The sequence below is a fragment of the Ananas comosus genome, linkage group 2, assembly GCF_001540865.1.
Source record: "Ananas comosus cultivar F153 linkage group 2, ASM154086v1, whole genome shotgun sequence".
Classification (NCBI taxonomy): Eukaryota; Viridiplantae; Streptophyta; class Magnoliopsida; order Poales; family Bromeliaceae; genus Ananas; species Ananas comosus.
This window is the reverse complement of record NC_033622.1, coordinates 2,263,065-2,290,211: the sequence shown is the minus strand read 5'-3', so window position 1 is coordinate 2,290,211 and position 27,147 is coordinate 2,263,065. Positions and strand designations below refer to the sequence as shown.

General features: G+C 35.2%; 1 protein-coding gene across 1 annotated transcript; it reads right to left on the bottom strand.

Annotated features, from left to right (window-relative positions):
• Positions 401–24,067, bottom strand: LOC109704089 (CHD3-type chromatin-remodeling factor PICKLE-like). The gene is made up of 31 exons (XM_020224820.1): positions 23,915–24,067; positions 21,822–21,962; positions 21,581–21,735; positions 21,266–21,427; positions 20,241–20,458; positions 20,046–20,141; positions 19,816–19,952; positions 19,479–19,694; positions 19,283–19,390; positions 17,748–17,798; positions 17,098–17,197; positions 15,189–15,331; positions 15,001–15,110; positions 14,191–14,329; positions 13,915–14,084; positions 13,741–13,807; positions 13,466–13,588; positions 12,466–12,575; positions 12,296–12,374; positions 10,160–10,363; positions 9,698–9,854; positions 9,507–9,606; positions 8,935–9,009; positions 6,593–6,654; positions 6,428–6,504; positions 6,090–6,220; positions 4,556–4,712; positions 4,320–4,466; positions 3,901–4,015; positions 1,099–1,163; positions 401–1,011 (listed from the first exon to the last, which is right to left on the bottom strand). The coding sequence occupies exons 1-31, from the start codon at positions 24,065–24,067 to the stop codon at positions 682–684; spliced, it is 4,098 nt and encodes a 1,365-aa protein (XP_020080409.1). The 3' UTR covers positions 401–681.

The following is a 27,147-nucleotide window of genomic DNA, read 5'->3' as shown; positions in this document are numbered from 1 at the left end:
AAGGAAATGTCGATGAAAGAAAAATAGCTAGCAAAGTCGTTAATTTTAGCAGATCCCCACTCAATTTGGAAAATCGAAAAATATCAAAGGAAAAAAGGAGCTGTCAAGTGTCAATGAAAAACCTAGCTAGTGGAGCCATTGATTTAGGAAAACATTTCAAATCAAAAGCATCTTAAGTTGTCAATAAGAGAGAAAAAAAAAAGAACTAAAGTTGTTTCAAAACGGCCTACAGTTTTAAGCTCTGAAAACAATGGAAATCACATAACATTTGCAGGAAACTGCGTGCATAGAAAATGGTCCTGAGCAGTTGTACTACAAGGATCACATATTGAAATCATCAGTAAACTAAAACTCACAAATCCTGTGATTTGCGGGGGCATTTATCTTACCTACAAAGATGAAGAACAAAATTAACAATAATAAGGAAACTATAATATTTCGTAATACATATCGCATGGGATTCTACAAAACCATTCAGATTATGCCATGATTGGCTACAACAAAATAAACAAAAAAAGAAAAAGAAAAGAGAAACTGATCTGATATTTTAATCCGGCGAAAAAAGAGTTTATATGGAACTAGTATATTAGAAATCAGAAGTGGAAAGCTTTATCCTACACAACAACAGTTAGATTCAATTAGCAGGAATGTTCGTAATACCACCTGTAAGGAGAATCTCACTCATTCATCGACAGCTGTCACCCTCTCCGTTAAATTATCCACTGTTTTGACGTCATCCACTTCGTTCGATGAACAATCCATAGCTTCCGCCGCAGAAGTTGACGCATGAGCTGGTGATGCTGCTTTAGCTCCAGCTTTCCGATCAGCAGCATCGGCATTTACTGCTTCTGCAGAATTAACAGTCTGTTCTTGCACTGAAAGAAACCGGCATAAATCTTCACATGCCGATTCGAGTTGGCGGAGATTATCCTGTAACCTGGAACCCGCAATCTTGTCCCCAAGATGTGAGTGGAGCAAGTCAGTTTCGCCGTCTTCAACTACTTTACATAGCTGGAATCATTAAAAGGATTGCACTTATTAATAGTAAATGGGGAAGGAGTGGATGTAATCTGACTAATTAAAACTGTTTATAAATACCTTATTATAAAGCAAAGCTGCTTCTACATTATCAGGCTTGAGATTGTTGGCAGGTTCATCAACAGCTGGAAAGGGGACTCTGGTTAGCAAGCTCCAACCCTTGGAGATATTAGACATCTCACGAGGTAAAAGAAAACGAAAAAGAAAAAGTACGGAGCCCAGGAATTACTCTTTCCCTATGCAACTTAATTGAAGAAAAACTGCACCAAAAGCAGGTTTGAGAGTATATCCCACGTGATGTCGGCAATTAGTGGGTTTTCTGAAGGCATAAACAAAGTATTCCAAAAAGAATGGAAAAAAATCATCACAACAATCAACAAGGTTGGCAGATATAAAATGTTTTCGATCACCATAGTCAGCCAATAGGCTCCCTGATCTTCGCCTACGGCCCCCCATCGGCCCTCCTGTTTTCTCCTATCTCCTCATAACCAAGTTGACTCAGTTTTTATCGTATTTTATTTTCTACTGCTCTCGCTTCGATCCTCTTCTTTATTACCACATGTAGCTTTTTTTTGCACCATCTGCTGCCATCTTGTGATAGCAGGCTTGGAAATTAGGGAAAGAAATAAGTAGACATATCAGTATATCACCATATGATGTGTTTTATCATGATTCAGAGATTTATTTTCAGTGGTTACAAGTCATGGTGATTACAGAGATTGTGTCAATTGATTTAAGGACTTGCGCAATACCAGTGCAAGTTACATGTATGGACTGGATTGTGAAGAACTTGAAACCTATATCTCAAAAATGACAAGATAACTAGGACTTTCAATCTATGAGAAGAATGCAAAGGTAAATCAAATAACTGTTCAGAAAATAACAAACAGTAGAAACAACTATGCAACAGAGAGGACAGCAGAAGACAGGTATGGAGGAGAAAAAAAAGCTCTAGTAGGATCCTAAAACATAAAGCATTTAATACTGTTTGCTTTTAGTAGGATATAACACATAGAAAGTTAAGAACAGAATCCTAAAGAACAAAAATTAACTGAACTTCTAACCGTCAAACTTATATTAGTATTCCAGGGTTTTGAAGCATATTACTAGGCCTACTGAAATTATTGTGTGAAAGAAGACTTAAATAGTAACATCTATACAACTTAGCACAAAGATCAATAACATATTATTTCCAAAATTTCCATCATTTGTTAACTGAACTTCTAACTGTCAAACTTATATTAGTACACGGGGGTTTTGACTTAGGCGTCATGGAAACTGACACGAGACACGGGCCACGACACGACTCGGACACCGCGACACGGCAACTTTCAAAAAATTAGAACACGGACACGGCATGAACACCGCTAATAAAATAAAATAATATTAATATAATAATATATTTTTATTATATATAAAATATTAATTTTGGTAAAATATTATTATATTTCGCATACAAATGAAAGTTAGTGAAATTTTCATTAATAGTTCATATATTTTAAGAAAAAAAATTCTCCACCACACATAATTTATTTATATTGTCAAAAAAAATTATATACATTCATCAAAAAGTTAAAATATTTATTATCTTACATTATATATGCATAGAAAAAATAAATAAAAATAGGTTTATATTTCTTTTAATTGTATGTGCTATGGATCGGCATTAAACGCGCGTTCAAAGAGTGTCCACATCGGACACGTGTCCAAACGGACATGCGCGTGTCTGACATGGACACGCAAGGCTTATAAAAGTGTTCGTGATACGTAGGTTTTGACACATATTAATAGGCAAACTGAAATTATTCTGTGAAAGAAGACTAACATAGTAACATCTATACAACTTAGCAAAAAGATCAATAACATAATATTTCCAAATTTTCCAACATTTGTTAACTGAACTTCTAACTGTCAACCTTATAGTAGTACTCCAGGATTTTGACGCACATTACTGGGCATACTGAAATTATTCTGTGAAAGAAGACTAACATAGTAACATCTATACAACTTAAGGTGTGTTTGGTTCCTGGTAAAATCACCCCGAAATTTTTTTTTTGGTTGAGAAGTAACATTCCGGTGTTTGGTTGCTTGTAAAAAAAATTTCTCGGAAATTTTTTTTTTACAGATTGTAAGGAAAACGGAGGTTTTTGTTTTCCGATCTCTTCAAGTGGAAAGCAAAAACACGTGGTGTTGGGCACAACGCGTTGGGGAGCTACAGCATGCGGTCCACGAGGTCCGCTCCATCGTGTGGACTGCATGAGAGAGGTCCACGGCGGACCTCTCTCTCTCCCTCTTATATATATATATATATATATATATATAGAATTGACCTCCTATGCTTTTAAAAGTATCAAGTCGTTGGTGCTTGTAGGTTTTAGACCCTTGGATTAAGAGATGTGCAGTTAGGATGATTATGGTCCCCTAGAATAGAGTGGGTGGTTGGTTGAATAGTATGATCTAACGAGTGGATCTAACGGCGGAAAACTTACAAGCACCAAATGCTTGGTGCTTTTAAAAGCACCATAGCAGGACTATATATAGCAATGATATATAATATATAAGATAAGAAAAAAAAATACATATAATAATTTTCCATTTATAAAATCTTCCTTTTTTTTTCCTTTCAATCAAACAACCGTAATCGTAATGGAAAACTATTTTCTTTCCCTACAAACCAAACGCTAAAGAGTGTAAAATTTATTTTCCTCCAAAAAAATTTTTCCACAAATTTTTTTTTTCACAGTTTTACGTGAAACCAAACAGCCCTTAGCAAAAAGATCAATAACATAATTATTTCCAAATTTTCCAACATTTGAATTCATTCGAGTTTCCTTTAGAAAGAAATAGTGAGAGATCACTTACAAATTGGTTCCAAAACAGGCAACTCCTTCAACATTGAGCTGGTATGCTGCTCTTCAGCAACCTTTGATTCAGTATCTTGATCGTGGTCTGTAAGCTCATTAGTTTTGGTTATACTCTGCCAAGAGCCAAAAATACGGAGAATCAGTCATCAGAACAAGACAAAAAAAAAGGAAAAGAAAAAAAATATGGCATGCAAATTTTCTGAAAAAAAAACTTGAAGCTTCACTACTCTTTAAGGAAACAAAAGAAGCAACAAAAGGTGTTCTTCAGGTGCTTCAGAAACTAAAGAATAGAGAAACAAACATAGCCAGATAGACAATGAACCCCCCACCGCCCCCAACAAAAAAAAAAAAAAAAAAAAAAGATAATAAAAAAGGTACTTTAAATCTTTGACCTTTAGAAGTATAAAAGAAACGCACCATAGCGTATTCTAGGTTCATGGATTTCTCCAAAAGATGATATCGCTTTCTTATAAACTCGACCATCCTACGTTGTAGTTCCCTGTATTGATACAATGTGGCATAGTCTGGACCTAACTGGCTTCCCTTGGCAGCTTCTGGAGTTCCCTGCAAGAAAAGAAGCGAAAAATATTTCATTGTCCTTTCATTATTATATAGTAGACTAAAGTATTGGGTACTCGAAAGGAGATACTGACATTGGCAGTGGTGCAAGCAGAATTCCCACCCTCAAATGTCTGAGAAGTGTCTGTAAAGTTTCCATTTAAAGAAGGAAGATTCAATTCTTGACGAACAAGATCGGCAAGCCCGTTATCTTTATCATCCATTATAGATTGCCACCTTGCATAGCCATGCCTGAAAGTACCAAAATAAGTAGGTGCTACAAAATTTAACAAAAGACTGCAGAGGGAAGCCAAATAATCTTGAGAGCTAACTATAGCAGCTGTAGCAACTAGGGGTTGTGAGAGGAGGCAGTGTAGTAAAGGAGGTGGTTTACAGATATCCTGAGTTCAAACTATAATAGCTGTGCTGAAAGATGCAGCATAGGCAAGGAGAAGCTTTATTGCTTGGACTGCTGGGGATGAGAACCAAGTCTGAAATATGATTGAGTGCCAAAATCGAGTCCATACAAATTTTCACATGGGTTGAATGTTGAGTTTAGTTGACTATGTTGACGTGGTCTGGAAGATGGTCAAAAACATTGACAGAATGTGAAAATTTTGATTTTGCAACCCGATGCAAAAAGTTGGTGCATTACCTAAAGTTCATGACCCTCTTGTCTACTTTAGTCATTTAATACTTAAATGCTGCTATGTAAAGAACCACCAGTGTTTCTTGAGTAAGCTATGTTATTAAGGCAGCTAAGGGGCTACAGTTAGTGTTGCTAAAGAAGGACCAAAGATATTGGAAGGAGAAATATTACATCGAGAGTCTAAAGAAGTAAATGGGCTATAACTTCAAGAATATGCATAAGCTGAGGCTACACAATTATAGAAACATCAAAAAAAAATTTCTCATTTTCTCTATATTCTTCTTGCACTGACAGCAAGCAGAGAAAGAGAATGTGCTCAACCTAATAATAGCATTGTATTACTATATACCCTATGTCCTTAGAAAAGACATGACAGAATGTCGCACATAACTATACAGGGAAAATATAAACAAATATGCAGCTCAGGGATTGTGCACATAATTGGATGCATGGTGGCGAGCAGGTTCCAGAACAGAGCACTCAAGATTAGGATTTTGAGAAGATGCCAAAAGAATGGCCAAAAGCATAAAACCATACGGTTAAGGATGTAGTGGGAATACTTCAATATACCTTCAACAATTGCATCATTGGCCATCAACTGCGACATAACAGGAAATTTATAATGCCAAAGAAGAGTGACCAAATTTAAGGAAACATATTTTGGATGCTGAAATGAACTATATGAGGTATTCGCATTTCAGAGGTCCAAGCGTTTTACAAGGTACAAACTACAAAGCAAAAAGCAGCATAGGACTGAACACATATTATTCCATATCTAGGTCCCTAGTTACCATTACTTATCAGGTTTGGTCCATAACAAGATGCGGACAAAGGGTTCTGTTTTCATAGTTGTTGCCCCCAAAAAAAAAGACTATTACGTGAACAAATTTAGTATATGATAGGCCAAGTGGATGCCATTTTGACAAATTAGAAATATTAAGATATCAAATGAATAGGCAAAAGAAGGATGAAGTTCATACTTTAGCATAGCTTTCAATAAGAGTAAATCATGTTCCACCTTCCATACTCTCCCAAACAACAAGCTAGGGAAATGAGCTATTATATTTTCAGGAAAGAGTTTAGCGCCAGGGTTTTCTGACATGTACTGCACCTGCAATATCGATGAATCTATTATGTTAAATGCAATATAGGGCAATTGTTACAATCACATACACAATATAATATGTATGTCCTACTGCAAAAACTACCTATTACCTAGAATAACACTAAGTTCGTACGAATCTATCCAAAAAAAAGGTATGAGGATCAGAATTGATAGTTGCTAGAGAAACAGTAAACTAATGCAGGCATGACATACCTTCTCCTCTATTAGATTAATGTTTGCAAGTCGGACCAATACATCATCTACGCGGAGTCCTTCTTTTGGAACACCATCTAAATTGAAAAGAAAATAAAAAATTAACAATGCTATTGCAAATGAGATGAAAATATTTACATAGATGAGAATATTACTCATGATTACCCAAAAAGTTAGCCGAGTCATTTATACCCTCAAGAAGGTGAGTCATGAAGAGCGCTGCATATCTGTGAAAAGCAGAATCATAAACTAAAGAATTTGCATCAAAACGTAAAAACAAAGTTTTCTCCTTAACAACATGGAAGTAATAATGCAGTATAAAATATCAGGAACACAATGCTATAACTCTCAACCTAGACCACAGAACTAAAGAAGTATCAAAGAGAAGAAAGCAAAAAAATTGTTTGAGAAAAAGGGAAAAGGCAGAAACTTATTAGACTAGTCCGCCACGCTTAATTTCCTTTCCATCCAACAAGTTCATAGAAGGGTAAACCTGACAACATAATGGAGATCAAACATGTTTCTTATAGAGGTTCTACTTCCACTGTAGTCATAGAAAGAAACCTTTCACTTAAAAGACTGAAGTATAGAGCACAAATAGAGCAAATTTCGATGGATCTATATACTTCTGTAGTAAATCCATCCAATTGGTTGGAAAATGAATGACAGACCATATTAATCAAGACTCACATTTGAGATACCTATATCTTAGAACTAAGTGAAGCAATTCATTGTCCTAAGAGAAGACCCTATCTCGTGAGATATTGTTCTCATCACAGAAAGCTTACAAGTACTATCCACATCTGAGCTCATAGGTTTGAACGGCCGGCATGTATATGACAACATTTTAGTTTATGTAACAAATAACTATTTAAATTGATGTTTAGTTTTGGGAGCCTGACATCTATGCGCAAGAAAAGTAAATCAAGGGTGCATTTGTTCCTGACGAATTGAGATAGCTAGAGTGGAACTAGGATGTAACGAGTTCGGTTAATTGCATCATACAGAACTTGTGAGATCTTGCTGGACATGTGCCTCATTTTCATGCTTTTTGACTTCCTCTGGTGGTATATCGTTGGGATTTTGGTTAAACCCAACCGCAGAAAAGAACCAACTTCATGAAACTTCATTATTGTCAAACATGCTCTGAGAGTCATTCAACACTCAGAAGTTCGCCTTTTCCACTATTTTCCATTTTTCACATGGGGTTCTACGGAGGATTTAAGTGCCCATTGGCACGGGCCGTATCTACGGCCGTATCTACCGTGCCGTATCGTGCCAACAAGATATAGGCATGATACGGCCCCCGTGCTGATGACACAGCTCAAAACCTTTTATTCTTCAAATTAGTAAATAATTTTCTCAATAAAGTTCAAAAGATTTGATAAAGATACATAATAAACCGTTAGAATATTTTGTTGCTAAAGAAAATAAATATTTCGTGCCATTATGTGTCGGCAGACATTTATTTTTTGTGACCAGCACGCATCGGCAAGCGTGCCGGCAAGTTTCCAGCACGACTCCATGCCACGGCACTTAAATCCATGAGTTCTACTAGATGAAATATCATTCTCTAATGACCATAACAAAGTTTGACCTACTATTTTAAAATCTATAGATCAATGAAAAAAGCAAGTCTAAGGATTTAAGTGTCGTGGTACGGGATCGTGCCGAAAATTTGTCGGCATAGTACGATATGGTGTGTGCCGGACCGTGCCGGTCACAAAAAATACATGTGTGCCGACATATAATGATATAAAATATTTATTTTCATATCTTTATCAAATCTTTTGAACTTTATTGAGAAAATTACTTACTAATTTAAAGAAAAGAGGGTTTTGAGCTGTGCAATCGGCACGGGAGCTATATCGTACCGATATCTTATTGGCACGATACAGTACAGTAGGTACGGCCCGTGCCAATGGGCACTTAAATTTTTGAGTCAAACTACTTAACTGCCAACAAAATGTTCTGGAAGCTAAGATTGGTCTAAAATTTAGACTCCAGTAGGAATGATTGACATGAAGACATTGCAAAGATTCTTAAGAAGGACCAGGTAGCATTGATACCTGGAAGAAAAAAGGAACAATTGTAAACACAGTATTTTCATACACGGAATCCTCCATTTCAATCAGATCCTTCCACAGGTTATGCAAAAAGGAAACTGGAAGGTGTTGGCAATAGATGGTTTTATCATGGATTCTAAGTAGATCCTCCAAGAAATCCTCCAAGAAATCCTCACAAATGAGTCATTTGCAAGCACAATCATTACTTTATTGAATAATAATATATAGAAAGAGAATAATGGATTCCCCATTGACTATCGGATGCTTAAACTTGAATCATTTGCGTCAACCAAAAAAAAAATGGTTAGCTTAGGCAAGTTGGAATCAAATAACTTTAATTGGGAAAGTCTTAGGCATAATATATGATACTATACAGCAATACATAGATATAAAAGTTGATTACTCCAATGACATAATTTGGAGGATAAAAGAAAAGCATACTCTTTTATTTCACGAGCAGTTTTACCCTTCAGTCGAGGAAGAAATTCCTTCCACTCATAATCCTGAAAGCCAAACCTACATAATAGGGAGGGGGGAGAGATAGAGAGTATCAAAACTAAGAAAGAGAATCGAGCAAACCAAAGAGTATACATGCAACTATAAGAGAGGGGAAAAACCAAAAAAGAAGAGAGTATAATAAATATGTGATCAGTCGGAGAAAAATTTTACTATTTAAGTTTGAAAGAATTATGTGCAAACTGACACAGATATACATGCAAATTGTAATCCTTTACATTAAACCTACCGTATAAGAAGGAAAGCGTAATTCTATAACTACACAATCAGCTCTACCTTATGCTACATATGTTAAATTACCGTAAATTAGCATAGAAATTGATCATAGTTCCAAAATCGCTCATCTTAAATCTCATTTTGGACATAATACTGCGACTAAAGAAAAAGAAGAGAGAATATAGAGAACAAGGAGGGCTAGTTTTGGAGTCGATTTGATGAAGTAAATATTTAACCAAAATTCCAAATGCCATGTAATAAGCATGAGACTTAATACACACCTCATCAGTATTTGTACGAACAAAGCCCTTTGGTTCTGATTGAAACCAAGAACCCTAAAAGACCGCCCCTCACCTTCCATCAGCGGTGACTCAACATAACCTAATAAACATGCATCATTGAAGTTCCTGAGTAACAAAGATTACAAGTCAACCCAAACAAAAACACAATACAATTAGCTTTAAAAACATACCGCGTCCTTTCTTCTTTGAAAATTGGCCCCTTTTCCCAGGTCCATTTCCAGCTATATTTGAGTCCTCATCTGAAAAGTCATCTTCATAACAGTAATCTTCATCTTCAGAACTTACATCTTGCAAGCCAGCAAGATCATCTTCATCAGCAGCCGTCATCTGAATAAAATAAAAGACTGTTACAATCAGCTGCACACATTTGTAAGAAAAAGTATACAGCATTCTCCATTGCTAGGCCATCTTGAAAATTGAAAACAAGTAGCACTTCTAATGAAGAAAGTCACAAAATGGAGCAGACAGAAAAGCGATACCATAGAATAATAAAAAAGAAAAAAGAAAACTAGATGGATTTGAATGCATTCGTTGTAGAAGACCAAGAAGAAAATACTAACACCATAACAAAATAATAATAAGCAAATATCAATATAATAAGATAAGAGAAAAGGGTTAGCACAAGGCAATACTTGTTTGCGGCTTCTTTTTCCTTTTCCCATAGTAGTATATTCTTCCATTTGGTGTACTCCATATCGATCTTTCAATAATTCATCCCAATAGTTTGCTCTGTCGACATTAGAGCCAGAAGCTTTGTCATTCATAGAACGTTTTCGTAGCTCTTCCTCTCTTGCTGCAGCAGCTTCAGCTTCATCTATATACTCAAAGTTCGCAACCTAAAATTTTACATAATTATGGTTATTATCAGAATAAATATAGTACAGTAGAACATGAATATGAAACATGTGAGAAGGAAATTAAGTGGACAAGTCAAGATAAGCAATTGATGCATCATATTTAAAGAAATAAACTGCTAATTTGCATCAATTTTAAAGAAATAAGCCACTAATAACATTATGGTGTTTTCAACACAAAGCTCAATGTGAAACAACAGAGCAGCTTGGATGCCCCTAGGCAGAGAGAAATTAGACAGCTAGGAACCACATAATGACTTCAGTCGAATTCTTACTAACTGCAAAATAATACATCTCATTTGCTCAAATCATAAATAATTACAACAAAATATAATCCAATTGTAATATTGTCCTGCTACTATAATATGTAACACTCTTCACGCATTATTATTATTCAATATGGGTACTAAAGAGAAAACGAATCAAGGAAAAAACTAATAATGCAAAAGTATCATGTTATAATGACTACTTAAATACAGTCTCAGAGAGACCTTGTATCCATTCCTCCAATCTATATTATAATACTAATCCTCAGCACATTACTCATTTTCTTTTTAGATATAACTGATGATGGTCTAAATGAACCAAGGATCTCCTTGCTGATGGCAAGGGGTGCGCTGGCTCAGCTCTAGCACGGAACAACACACAGGCATGCCTCATGCCGGTGCCGGCACAGCAGCAGCATGATGGCTTCTGCCACTAGAGCATGACTATGTGACTGTCGAGGTGTTTCATCGATGCCAAAAACATTCAACAGCTGTAGAGAGGAAGAAAATGGCAACAGGGATTGGGTAAAGAAGAAGAAGAGAACAGTGGAGAATCAAATGAGAGAGAAAATGAGAACAGAGGTGATGTGGTTCCAAATTAAGGTAAAAGAAATGGGAGTATAAGAGAACCAGATGTGGATTAGCCAGCTCATGGTCTATCAAAACCCCCTAGTAACGCGTCAGAGCGCATTTCGGTAAACTGGAAGCCCGCTAACCTACACCCGTTTCTCTTAGTCTACCTCCACTCAAACTCTAAAACCATCATGACAATTGCAACGAGCAGCAGTCAGAAATAATGGTGATTCCTTGACGAGGACAGTAGCATGGCAGGCACAATGGTGGCGGCACTAGGTAATAGATACATTGCGGCACAGAGGGCTTGGGGTTGCGCCATGGTACACCCTTGTACCATCAGCTGGTCCTCACTGGCACGGTGCGGCACAACCGGCAGCTACCAATAGCAGAAATCCTTGAAATAAACCACTAACTTATGCCTTGTTTGGATACAGCTATTTTTTCTTTTTTTTTAATCTGAAAATTCTATACAACTGAATAAGCTCGCAAATGGCAGACTGTACGCAATTATATACAGTGCCAATGAAAAACAATAATTAACAATTTTTTCACTTTTTTTAGATGAGTTTACCACCTAACCAACAATAGCAAGAACAGACAAGTGTGTCCATTGGCACATTCAATCGCATAACTTAAGAAAACCATGAAGTGTTGCCGAACAAAGCTCAACCTATTTACTTTAAAGAAACACACACACACACACACACACACACACACAATCACCTCGGAGGCATCTAGATTTTAGATGGCAACATAACCGAGGATGTTGCTTTCAAATCATCTTGCCCAGCAGGGGAGAAAATAAAATAAAATTCCAATACCATCAATAAGACTATTGAATTTGATTATTCTTGGCCATATATTAAATAAAGTGAATATTAATATGAATATGAATTGTTCATATCTTAAACAACATACTTATTCCTTAATCGTTACATGTATATTCCTCAAGAAGCAACATTCCCAACTATTAAACTTTGACTTTCATCCATTGAGAAGATTCCTATTTTCCTTTGTAAAACAACCTGCCTCAAAGGATAGCTACAGTTAAACGTACAAATTAAAACAATACCTTGAAGCCTTTTAAAAAGTCACTCTCCTCTTCATCATCTAAAGTCTCTTCATCATCTATTTGGTCACGATCAAGTAACCTACAAAGTTAATAATGCATAAGAAAGAGATCCAAAAGTACCATATCAGTTTCCAGACTGATGTCAATAACATTAGTAAAAGAAATAGAACCTATCGATTGCAGCATCATCATAATGAATTTGGCGAGCTTTTCCAGCTTCATCATTCTCATCAGCAAATAACTCCTTTGATCCGTATCGTATGATATCATCTAACTCCTCCTATAGCATAATGAAGGCACGAAAAGATCCTCTTTGCCATTATTATTCGCTTTTCAAGACAAAAATGAACATTTAGAAAGAACAAGAAGAGATTATGCATTATGCGTAATTTTTCTTAAGCTTTCTTACTGTTTATCTTGAGCAAAAAATAGTGATAAGTGCACTGTTGCTGTTCACATTTTATAAATAAGTAGGCTCGAGGCATATCTATAAATGAAAAATGAGCCTTATAACTGTCTTTTCATGCATCATAACTTTTTCTTCTAAACAAATACACTATTTCCTCAGAAGTTTAAACATAGAGATATGACATGTAAGATGCTGATTAGCATGTTGTTCGTCAATACTCAAGATTATTGAATTCCATGCAAGACACCACAATGATGTGCTATTCTATAATCTTGCAAAACAGAAGCACTAGTTTACAAAACTTCAGGAAAAATAAGGTCTACAAAGGTGACATCTTAGTATCCAGCACCAAGATAAATCAAGAGAAGATAAATTTTCCAAAATGACGATCTGCCAGAACGATTCACAAAATGGTCAACAAGTTTCTAAGCAGATGATAATTTGGCAAAATTTCTCCCCTTATATGTGTACAAAATTATATCTGCTTCAAAGAAAATATTTTCAGACTATAAAAAAAACAGATTTCATTCTTTTGCTTTACTTCAAAATCTATCGAATTCTCACTACAGAGCAAGGAATTAATTTCAACTATGAGGACATCCATAGATCTTAACTACAGTGTCAAACCCCTTAAAGGCCTCAATCTACATCGCAATTGCAATGCCATTCAAAACCTCAATAAGTGTGCATGAAAGAAGCAGCAACAAGCTTATTATGTACACTGACTTTTGACCATCTAGCAAAGAGCTTGGAGAAAATACCTGATTGACTCCCTGCGCCTTAAGCCGGCCAACGACAAGATGCTCTAATATCATCTTCTTCTTAGTCAACTGCATCATCCGTTCTTCAATGGTTCCTCGAGTTATAAGCCTATATATCATAACCTGCAGAGAAAATGTCAAATCTAAAGAGACTTCAAAGTTTAAAGCTTAACTCTTACTAGCCAAAAGGCCAGCAGAAGTTAAACATATTTTCACACAGCACCAATAGTAAGCAGACATAACTAAGAACCATTGCAATAAGTGCCAATCCAAACCTTGCTGGTTTGCCCTAACCGATGAGCCCTAGCCATTGCTTGTAAATCCGCATGAGGATTCCAATCACTGAAAAGCATGGATGTCAAGAAAATAGGTTACGAACAAGAGTCAAATAAAAGCATTCTATATGGACAATTAAGCTCTCTAAAACCAGGAAAACAGATAGATCTTACCTATCATAGATAATAACAGTATCAGCAGTTGCCAGATTAATTCCCAGTCCTCCAGCTCTGGTAGAAAGAAGAAAGCAAAACCTAGTGGAGTTCTTCGCATTGAATCGGTCTATGCGTATCTGTCTTTCAGCGCCACCAATCTTGCCATCAATTCTCTCATAGCTCCATTTCTTGTATATAGGTTCCATTAAACAATTATACCATATGTAAATTTAGTATGTCACTTGGGCCTAATAGCTTGTCAGATAGATTAATATAGAAGATACTGGCTTATACCTTGTAACTCAAGTAATCTTCAAGTAAGTCCAACATGTGCTGAAACTGTGAATAAATTAGAACTCTGTGTCCCTGCTCTTTTAGCTTTACCATCATTTTATCCAACAGGTGCATTTTTCCAGAAGTTTCTAGAAGTTGTCTGAAAAATCAAAAGAGGAGAAAATAGAAAATAACATAACATAGTTTAAACCTACTGGAAATCTAGTCTCCTGATTAAAAAGATGGCATCTTGAAGATGCCTATGAAAACAAGTTACATGCAATTGATACATTATGTATTTCAAAGTATTGGAACTTGTGCATTGAGATATGATATAGTCATTTAGGCAAACGCAACCTCCTATAGAACCATCAGAGTGAGCAAGCAGAAGTTTTAGTGCTGCAAGCATGGACAGCGAGGTGTCTTGCAGGCTAAAGGCGCCAAGATAGTTTCAAAGAACACTTTGCATTGCTCAAGTTAATAGTAGATAGCACACATACCCACACATCCCTTTACATAATCTGATAATTCTGGTCTAATAAGAGCAAGCGATGTAGAATCGAACAACCCAAGGTTAACTACATCATGCAAAACATTTGTACTAATATAAGCAATCAAACAACCCAGCCTCAAAGGTAAGACCTAGAGGATAGGTAAGACCTCCAAATAGTGCAAGGATAAAGTTTCATGGCAGCAAAACTATATGTAGAAACTGCTCCTTAATTTCTTTTAAATTGTTCTTTTATCATGCATGCATCACATTTCATATCACCACATGAGAAAAGAAGCCAAATTTGAGCTGCTAAAGCAAAGGGCAATAAGCATATATACCTTAAACCTTCATCAGCATTGGCCGGCTCTTTAACAGGTTCAACACCTTCTAACATGTATGCATGACAACAAAGTTTGCGAAGTTCCATGACAACATTGATAAGGGATATCTAGATAGAAGAAAGTATAGATGTTACCTGCACAAATTGCATGAAAATATATGTTTGGCTTTAACAGCAAAATCCTACCTGAGCACCACCACGACGAGCTAGTATTTGGTAATTTCGAGTAAGAATAGCCTTGTAATATTCTTTCTGCTTGCTGCTTAGTTCCACCCGTAAAATTAGTTCCTTTTTCGGAGGTAGATCTTTTATTACATCCTTCTTGAATCCTGTGAAAGTTCACTTGTTTTATTTAGAAATGATAAATCACTTGCCACTTTGTCGCTGAGGGGAAAAGCCAAATGCCTCACTCAAAGAAAACAGAAACAACAAAAAATGGAACAGAATTGACTAATTCATGAAGAACATTTCTCAATGAATAATTCACCATTTTTCCACTAACAACCTATTCATTCAATCGTCAACTTTCCTATTACTCGGCATTCTAGATAAAGTCTGTGGACCGTATCTTATAAAGTTAGACTTGAACTCTTAGGCTTCTCTGGGTAGTATAAAAAAGGATAGGCAAAACACAGTAATTCAAGAAAAGGTATGGACATAAAGTCTTCATTACAGAATGTCATACAGAGGGTGTTTGGCCTAGCTTTTGAAAAGTGATTTTGGGGCCAAAAGAGATTTTTGGTTTAATAGAGCTTTCAGGTAGCAGGTGTTGTAAAATCTAATTCTAATTTTCAAAATCAGAATTCTGATTTTTAGGTCCCCCAGAATTAGAAGAAGCTCAAAGCTGTTTCTCAAAAACTAATTCCTGCACAATCAATTTCACCCGTTTAAAAATTGAGCAAAATAATCCACAATACCTAAACAATTCATATATTTCCCCCCATCCTAATCTATTTATTATTATATTTTTTACTCCACTCTCCTACCGCTTCTCTCTCCTCCCCATCCTCAACAGTAAACTCCCTCTCTCCCACCTCCTTTTCTTCCACCTCTCTCTCCCACCTTCCTCTCACTAGTAGTAAGCTCCCTCTCTCCCACATTTTTTTTCACCCCCCTCTCTTCCCAATCAAGGAAAACAACAAGCGACCATCTTCTCTCTCCGACGAAACCTCAAAGGAAGAGCTCTCTCTCTCTCTCTCTCAACGAGTATTTAAACTGAGTCTAGATAAATAAATCTAGCATGTCTAACATATTCATCCTTCAGACAAACATAAATGCCTTGTACATCGTACATAGCATATATTCAATGATGACATGATGACCAAAGTAAATAATGTATAGATCACAAAAAGCTGGTAACATTCTTGCTCCCTTCTTGCTCCCTATTCCATTGTTTCAAGTCCATCCTTGTTCTACCCATCTCTCTTTATCTGATAAATCTCATATCCTTGCCTTTTCTCCTATAATTTCTCACTAGAGTCTTAAAAATCTAAGAACCCGAGATGGATGAATCTATGAATGTTTGAATGGGCATGATTAGCTTATTTAGATTAGATAAAAGGATCATGCATTAGCATGATTTGTTTATTTAGATTAGATAAAAGCATCATGTATTGCATTGTGCAAAATGTTTCTGATCTACAAAAAATAGCCTTCCAACATCTAAAGTACTTGATTTATGATGCCAAATGTAACCATAGCCTGAACCCTATGTTAGTAGTTCAATTTATGCCTTTCAGTATGCTACCGTCAGAAGTATGTGTCAATTGACTGCTTCACGGATGCCAACCCATTTGAATTCAAAAATAGTTAAATATCAGACAGTGCTATTAGTTTATACCTCAAATATAATCACCACATATATTAATGAATCAATAATATAGCACAGACTTGCGTTCACCTAATAGTAGTCCATGTCTCCTTGAGCCGTTATCTAAATGATAAGCCATCATTAAAAAATATTGAAATGCGCAATAAAAACTATCTTTGAATTTATAACACAAAACGTGGAGCTTACTTATAGACTTGGTAACACCAATGGAATACTAGAATGAATACGAGCATCATTTTAAATTAAGAAAATAAAGGAGCATACTTCGAAGAAGGTGTGGCATAAGCATATCATGAAGCTTTTCAATTTGCTTATCTTGATTTATATCCGTGAATTCCTGCTTAAGGTGCTCTATGCTCCCAAACTAGAAAAGAAGAACCACACATAAGAAAAACAAATATGATGTTGATAAGCTGCTAAATCTATCAAAACTGCAATATCAGATAATTGTTTGCACTAATTAAAGCTTGATTACAACATATCTCAAACAAGCAACTTAAATAAGTGATTTCACTTGCAATGTTATCTTCAATTTGAATATTTTAAAAAATAATGACATCCTGTGGGGATGCCACCAATTAGATTTATAAAGCTCTTTGCCTCTGGAAACCTACCAATCCTGCTAATAACCTGTTAATATAACTAGGTAATATGAAAAAGCTCAGAAAGTTAATAGAACATATAACTCATCCATGAAATTCAAGAAACAGAACCTTTGGATGATAGTCTGTCACTGAAGCATGTTGAAAACAAAAGATTAAAGATTAACGCTAACCTTGCACTTTTATAACTACAACAGGAAGAAAAAGGAACTTTGTGCATGCAAATTGAGGTTGTTATCCCACTATACGATGCCATCCATGGTGCACCAATAAACATAAGATGAGAAAGTTATCATGAGCTGCATAACTTACACTCTTATCATCAAGGAAGTGCATAAGCATGAATAGCTCATCCAGGTTGTTCTGCAAAATTAAAAGCATATTCATCATAACCTTTATATTAGAATGAACATTATCTGTAAGGAATTATCAATCTTTAGAAGGATGGCAACAAAAGGGAAGCTTACAAAACAAGCTGTCATTACAAAGCACTCTGGCTTCCAACAGACGACACATTATTAGGAAGGAGTACTGATACCAGAGAGTTAATAAAGCGTCACCCTCCATCATCTTATGCAAAGTCTTTGAAATGTTAATTGCAAAGGGTAAAGTGCAATGCACAATTCTAGTTGAAAAGTTTAATTAGCCCAAATCTAGAGAGTATTTAGTGGTATTTAAGACGCAAAATGAGAAGTGCATTTGACATCACCTTTGTCAGGGTTGTGGCTCGAGTTTTGCCCAGAAGTTATGGTTTTTTCTGTAATTCAATTCTAGGTTATTTTTTAATAAGCGTTCAATTTTGTTGCAAATTCAATTTTCCTATGACAACCAAGTATGCTGTGTAAACAAATGATATCAGGCTCCTTTTTGCCCTCAGAAAGTTCCAACTTTTTGGAAACAAAACAGCATTGGATGAAAGCAAAAGTAAACTAAATGTCGGTAGACTTTTTTCTTTTTTGCTCCGGCTTCAGTACTCTAACAAGTTACAATATAAGCAAAGGGTAAGAAAAGAGACGGTTGCCAATTGCACCCAAAACTTGCTTGAAGTTTAATGTTCTAGTCATCATCACAGCAATCATACTAAGGAGGCTCTATTGAAGGCAGAGGAATCAAAAGTTACATCAGTCTACAGAACTAGTAATTAAGAGGTAATGTAGGCATAAGATACCCTTGCTAGACTTGTAAGGTGGGATAACTGATATGGCTAAGAATACTTACCTATTGGCTTGTTCTCAGCAGTTTAAAGTTTTATCCATTTCATGCAAGAGCTAGTATTCAATTTGAATTCACTCTCATAAAGTACATGCTCTTAATAAGAGCGGAACAACACTCGATTGTGTATATGAAGCAACTTCAATTGTGAAAATGTACATTTTTTCAGACAATAAGTTGCTCATGATGACAATGTTTCAGGTAATGACCTACAAAAAGAACCCTTAACAAGAGAATACCCGGGTTTTATAAAAAAAAAAGAAAAAGTAATAGACTAATGCCACAAAGAGCACTGTCCTGTAGTATGTTAAAGTTAACAGCAAAATAATAGATACAATTTTTATTGACTGAACGATATCTGTGAAAAACCGATTCTACATGCCCAGAACATCAATCTCAGTAATCAGAAGATATCAATAGTATCTGTGAATATTTCAATTTGTATCCGTTCCATATTTATAGATTAGGAACATCACTGTAGGAAGCTAAAGCAACTAAAAATCTTCAAGAAATACAGTGCATTAATCAATCAACTTTAATCATATATGTTTCTTCGCAAAATAGCAAACGCTAGAGAACAAAGATTAAAAAAATTAGGTAAATATCCAAGAAACGAGGCGAGAACAGTTATAAACCTGTAGAGGCGTTCCAGTTAAAAGCACACGGTGGTTAGTAGAATAATCTCTCAATTGACTAAATAATTTAGAATCTTTATTTTTCAGCCTGTGACCCTCATCGACAATCTGTGTTCACACAGTAATGTCAGTAAAGACAACTAAAATGAGTGGAAGAATTTCAATGATAATTAACTAGTAAGATAGAAGAAAATACCAGGCATTCCCACCGAATAGGCTTCAAAACTGCCGAGTCCATGTTAATCATCTCATATGAAGTTAAAAGAACATCAAACTTTATTCTCGATTGTTTCTTCTGACTGCTTCCTTGAACAGTTTTCTTTTTTTTAAATTTATGAGATTTTTCTTTGGGGAAGTAAAATTCATATTTTCTAATGGCCTCACGAGCCTGGGCAGTTCCAAAATACATTACCTACCACACACAAAAAAAAAAGGGATTAAGATTTCACATGAAAAATTCAAACTGAGAATATTTTCTTAAGACTTCGGATGAAAGATTCTTTTCATTAAAAAGTTGGAACTTAAACACGCACAACATTCATCTGAGGTGCCCATGTTGCAAACTCACGCTCCCAGTTGCGCAGCGTTGATAAAGGGGCCACTACCAAATGAGGAGTTACATTCTCTTCAAACAGAGAAGCCAGAAAAGCAATACTTTGTATTGTTTTTCCTGCGAAAAAATATCAGTACGCCTCTAAGTTAGAAACCTCCAAAAATGATGACAAATAAAAAGAAATTTTGGTTGAAGAATAGATATCCTTACCTAGACCCATCTCATCTGCAAGGATAACCCGATTATCTTTTAGCCATGAATAGCGCAAAAACTTCAATCCTTCAAGCTGATAGGGATGTAATGACCCTTCAATAATCAAAAAGGCAAAATAAGCATTTGTGTTACAATACCTATACATAATTGGAAGAGGAAAGTGAGAAAAATCATATCAGGAAATAAACATACCGCCAGAGAGAAATTCAGGGCTCTGCTCATAGGAAAGTGTATCACGATTACCATTCTTACTCTTAATAGGAGGTTTTTTATGACGTCTCGACTGAATCATGTTGAATCTTTCAATCTGAGATTGAAAGGCAGATATGTCTGACTCAACTTCCCAGGTACATTCATCATACGGAAGCTCTTTCCATTTCACAAGGTACTCACGCTCATCACCAGCTTTTCTGTTGGAAACTCTTCGTCATACTCAGAAACAACATAAGACACAGTATTGCATAATTATGCCTTTGAAACAAAGAAATCCAGCCATCTAGCATCAGTGAAGGCCCGATGAAGGTTAAATTGTCAGACATCGAATTATGATTCAAAGTACGATCTAATATTGCCACTTGAAAAGGTTCTTTCTTTTAGCTGGAATTAAAGACAATGCACTTAAAGTGAAGAAAGAAAAAGGAAGAAAAGAAAAGAAGTGACAACATGAAAAGGAACTTCTACACCAGATTACTATTTATGTATGATATAACCAGGATAATTTATTTTTTATGTTGATGTCCGTTATGCTACAAATCATTAATTAAGGGAGTAAATAGATGGGGTTCATACAGGCATCGCTAGAGTCATACAGGCGTCGCATATGCACAAGGATTTAAGTGCCTGGGCACTGGGTTGCACGGAGCATTTGCCGGAACAATACAGCACGGAGTGTGCCGTGGCATGCCGAAGCTTGCCGTTTACAAAACTACCTATGTGCCGAGCCGCCAACACACTATAGCATGAAACATTTATTTTTTTTGGCACCAGTGTATTCTAATTGCTTATTATACGTCTAAATTGAACATGATAGAAGCCAAATGATGTTCTATTTACAAGATGATCTTTAATTTTTACAAATTTCTACGAAATACCTGCTAGTCAGTGTTAAATTGAATGTGACAAAACTGTTTCAGTATACATAGCAGTTCAACAACAAAAAAATTGTCTACAAAAGTATGTGGACAATTATAAACATGGTGAATATTAAATTTCTAGACCTGCTAGCGATAATTCTGTCAACGGTAGTCCATTCAGGTCGAATTGCAACCCAGTCATCGTCTGACTTATCCATGGAATCCATTTGCCTATGGAAATTGTTTAATCTAGTCTTTAATCGTGGATGAGCCTTGGAAGCTTTCAAGAACTCGTTCTCTGTAACCCTAAAAAAATGAGTGGCAACAAATGTGAGCATGCCAAATAGAAAGATAGAACATACGAATTTTACAAAGGCCGCTTGCATGTTATTTAGATTAAAGCAGAAACTTTGAGTTACAGAAAATAAGTAGGAAATAAATGGTTAGCTCGAGAGCTACCATGTGCAGTGAAGGTATGAAAGTCCTTTCCACTTCACAAGATATTGCTTCACATAAGCTTGTTTTGAACCAGGCTGTGAAGAATCAATCCCATCCTTTACAACAGGGCGCATTTCACAATCTAATATCTTCTCAACTTCAGTCAGCGGGCTCACCTGAAAATTTCACACATTCAATATTACAAATATTAACTACAGCGATCTAAAAATCTGTGAAGGAGACGAGTTTTGCAAAAACATACACATTCAGGGCAGCTCCATTTGTCATCAGGTGTTATTTTCAAACGCGGAACCAAGCATTTCCGGTGGAAAACATATGTACATGTTCCACAGGAAATTAGATTGTCATTTTTTTCTCCACAGAGTTGGCATGCATCTTCTTTCTGCAAATAACGAAAGCTCAAATTCAGAAAAATAAACAATATGCAAGAAATGTTAACAACAAGAACCACCATTTTACTCTAAACAATTTCAACTTCCAAGACATCTCAAAGCTAACCGCCAGCCATCAGAACTGAGTAAGTTTCTATTAAATTTATTTTCACATTTCTGAAGCGAAAAGATAGAAAACATGAAATGAAACAGGCGTAAGACAGAAGATCAGAACTTTGATTTATGATGAATCCATCCTTAGGCAGGTTTCTTAACATCCAGTCAAGCCAACATATATATTTCAATGGAAGTTCTGATGAAAATAGGCCCATTTCTCTCAGCCATTAGTTCCAAAGACCAGTCAGGCAGAACTTTCAAAAAGGGGCTAAAAAAAAGAGTAACAACGAGCAATAAACTAAAAATCAAATATAAGAGCTTGAACTGACAATTTAAACACACAAAAACGCCAAGGTTTCAAATGTTAAAGAAGAAAATCCATTAAAGCCAAACAACAAATCTTACAAACAGAAATATAATATTCTGTAAACCCATTGACTGATTTTGCAGGTCGAATAAAGAAAATCAAAGTCAAGCCATTACAGTAAGAGTGTAAGACTCTCAATTGATTATCCCTCCTAACTTTGAGTTTTACTCAAAAAACTAGCCAGCAACTGACTATCCCTCCTATCTTTGAGTTGTAATAAAAAAAACCAGTCAGCCTTACTGTTGATATCGCCTCTGCTTCAAAAATGGGGCTATAACTCAGCATCTTTAAGCTCGTCTCATATGATTTGACATTTTTTTGGGTTTGTACTCAGAAAACAATTTAGCCTAAAATACGAATGTTTAAACTTAAAATGGACAATCATAATAACAAATCAAATGTATAGGAAGCACTATTTCGAGACTACGAGTCTTCAAGAAAATTGAAGAACATTTATCATTTAATGTATATATTGCGCAAAGAAACAGTTCTTAAAGATTACTCGTGATTAGGGAAATCATCTAAAATGTTACAAAATTAATAAGAATAGACCAGCTCCAGTTTCCCTCGTATTCATTAACATCAGAAGTTTGGCACATGGCACATTCTTAAGACATTTTTTTCAAATAAGGAATATCATAAATTTTAGGTTTTCTCTCCACTTTTTTTTTTATGGTAGGCCATTCAGAATGCCCACTTGCATTGGTGGTTTTTGGTGACCTTCCAAACTTTCCAACAGAGAGAATGTCAAAGTTGCTTCCTGCTGGCCGAAGTAATTATCTTTTAACGAAGCACCAAAACTTTAGGTTAACAATTCAAAAGTTAAATGTCATATAGTTTATGTACCTAAACAATCTTATATAACGACACCCAAAACGCTTAAAGTTGCCAACGAGAAATGCTCTATCATCTTTTCCATTAATTAGTTGGGACTACATTCTTTGTAGACATCTAATTCAAAATCAGGAAAAATGGCAAGTACTGTAATCTAACATTTTGAACGATCCTACATAAAATGTTCTATGATGCAGCTGGAATTTGAAGTTTTCTTGCAATTAATTCACATTTTTCTGACACTACCGAAACTGAAAATGGTTCAAACCTACACACTAAAATAGTCCCAAGAAGTGGCAAGATTGATGGTGAACTTACCCTCTCAATTCCCACAACTTTAAAGAACCATCAAGAACCAAAGCAATAACCCAATTTGCATTAAAAACAGCAAGAAAGAACCGATTTGTTCAAATTCTTAGGTTTCTTGCAATTAATTCACATATTTCTTACAACATTTAGACACAAAAGAAGAAAATGGCTCAAATTCCACACACTTAATTACAATCCCACGAAGAAGAAAGCACATGTTCATCCTAATTTCGCAATTTCCCGCTACCGACATGTGAAAAATACCAATCGAGAACCAAAGCAACGAAACCTACTTAGCATGAAAACAACAAGAAAAGCCGCGAAAGAACATCATACCGCATCATCCCTCACGATCTTCTCGGGGGGCTTCTCTTCCTGCTTCCTCTTCGACGTCGCGAGGGGAACGAAGAGATCGTCGTCCGAATCATCTATATTGTACCGCGGCTTATTCTCCGATCTCACCCGGAGCCGCTCCACGAGGCTACTCATCTTCGCTCACGCCTCCGAGCTCCCAATCCCGACCCAAACGCGCGCGCCGAAACCCTAAAATTCCGTCGCACGCAACTCCACTAGGGTTAGGGTTCCCCCGCCCCTCCCCCCTCTCTCCGCGAACCCAAACCCCTCCTCCCGCTTCCGACCACGCCGAAGAGAGAGAGAGAGAGAGAGAGAGAGAGAGGGGGATCGGAGAATGAGGCGGGGGGAATGAGGGGAGGTATTTATAGAGGGGAGGAGAGAGGCGGCGGAGATGGGAGGAGACGATCACCGCCGTTCATTTTGGCGGTGGGGTCCACAAGTGAGAGAATAAGGAAGGGGTGTGAATCGAAAACCTCGGCTGTGTCAGAGAGAGAGAGAGAATACCGCGACCCACCGGCGAGCTCAAAGCCTCAGAGACGTTGCTGTTAACTTCGACTGCATCATCATCATCAGCATTATAACGGCCGGGATCCTTTTGCACATCGCCCCCTCTCTCGGTTTCTCCTGTCTNAAAAAAAAAAAAAAAAAAAAAAAAAACTATTATTTTTTTGTCTATTTGCATTTTTTTTATTTTTGTTAAGATAACAATAAAGCCACATTAGCACATCCCTCTAGGCAGCTTATTTTGAGGAAGGGAGGAATAGTTTTGTTAATTTACCTTTTTTATGTTAAGATATTAATTAGTTGCGCTGATGTTGTTATTAATTAGTTGCGCTCATGTTGTTTTTCGTATATGGCAGAATTCAAACTCTGAATTTAACACTCTAGAAGAAGGGCGGTAATCAACTCGGCCTGAGCAGCGATTGTTGCTTTTACTATACAAATTACTATAAGGGCCCATTTGGTTCGAGTTATGTAATATTACAGAGTATCTCGACATATCCAGATATTTTGGATTTCGGCGTGAGATTATTACTGATGCTGCATTAGTGCGTTTGGTTTAATACAGTAATGTAATACTAGATTACAATGTTTATAGCATTAATATGTTTCGTTCAGTTTATAAAATTTAGTAATCCTGACATAAAAGTATAGTTTTTTTAAAAATTACCTTTGTTGTGGTCATTTGAATATTATTTTTTGCGAAAATGACGAATGAAGGGAAGGAGATCATGATGATTACTTGGGAGGACGACGCAATAGAAGATGATAAGTGTTCGTGCGAGAGAGAGAGAGAGAGAGAGAGAGAGAGAGACGTCGAGAGAGAGCGAGAGAAAGAGGCGTGCAAGAGAGAGGGCCGGGGGAAGGCGAGAGAGAGATGAAAATAATGCTGTTAATTAGATTTGAGATTGTTGGAGGGTAAAATTTTCACTTTACATAATATGTAGTATTAACGGGTTTTAGTAATGCAAGATACACGACCCCCTCTCGTTAATATTTTTAATGTAATCCTGCTCAATTTGTAATGCTACATTAACGACTAAATTACATAGCGGATTGACCAAATACAGTTATCCTGGCAGGATTGCCTGTAATCCTGTCAGGATAACTCGAACCAAACGCACCCTAAAAAAAGAATGAATATTTTTGTTTTCTTTGTTGTGTGAAGCACACCAACACATATTTTAATTTTTTTTCCTGTATATAGCGAGTTTTAAACTCTTAGGCTGCGTTTCGTTCGGGTATAAATAAGAACTGTTTATTCCAGGGATAGATACAAGCTCAGGTATAAGTAGAAACTAGACCAATTTTATGTTTAGATTAAACTTGGGTTGTTTGTATAAATAAGATAAATAGTGTTTGGATGGTTAGATTGGCACAAAGCGAATAAGAGTTATAATTTTAAATTAAAATTATTTTATCTAATTAATTAACATCAAAATATTACGTAAAAAATAAATTAATATTAATAATTATAAATAATAAATTAATTAAATAATAAATAATTATAAATTATATAAATTATAAATTAATTAATAAGAAATTAATTAGATAATAAATTATAAATTAAAAATTATTAATATTTTTAAATTATAAATTAATTAATAATTAATTATTTAATTAATAATAAATAATTATAAATAATAAATTATTAATTAATAATAATTTATTAATAATAAATTAATTAGATAATATAGTGTAAATAATAAACTAATAATAATTATAAATAATAAATTAATTATAATAATAAACTAATAAACTAATAATTATAAAATAAATAATAAATTGTAAATAATTATAAATTAAAAATTATTAAATAATAAATTATAAATAATAAATTATTACTAATTATAAATTATAAATTAATAAATTAGTTAATTATAAATTAATAAATAAATTATTTTATTGTTTATTATTTAAGCAATAAATAATGTTTTAAATATATTAATTAAATTAATTAATTATTTAATATCATAATTAAAATTATTTTTAGACTTTAATTAATCTTATTCTCACCTGGGAACAAGCTTGTTTCAGGAAAAAGATAGAACAACAGTTCTAGCCTTATACCGATTTATTTCAAAAATTCGAAAATTACTGTTCTCGAGTATCTAACGCACTGTTTGGGAACAAAAAAGGAAACAAGGACTTATTCTCAATCTTGTTCCCGAACCAAACGCTACCTTAGCTTAAAAACCCAAAAGAGAATGATATCAACCAACAAGAAGTCGTGATCCTTTTTAGTACACAAATTACAATAATAAGACCGTGTTTAGGAGTGCTGTAAAAACAATAGTATTGGAAAGAAATAGAATATTTTAGCATTTTGTGCCAATTGTTTACAATATCATGTTTGAATGTCCTATTCACACTTTTAGACTTCGGTAGGCTTGGATATAAACAAAGAATTATCTATTTCAGGAATAGATATAAGTTCAGATATAAGCATAGAATAAATCAATTTTATATTTGAATAAAAATTGTGTTGTTGCCGAATATAAAAAAAAATAGATAAGATTAGAATAAGAAGAATAGTAGGTAGTTATAAATAGAAAATAATGATATTGTCTCATATATTATATTTAAATTTAAAATTTAAAATTTAAATATATAACTTTTAATTTTTATAAATTTAAAATTTAAATTTAATTTTTTAAATCTCAAATTCAAAAATTCAAAGCTTTGAATTTTAAATTTTAAATTTAAGATTAAAT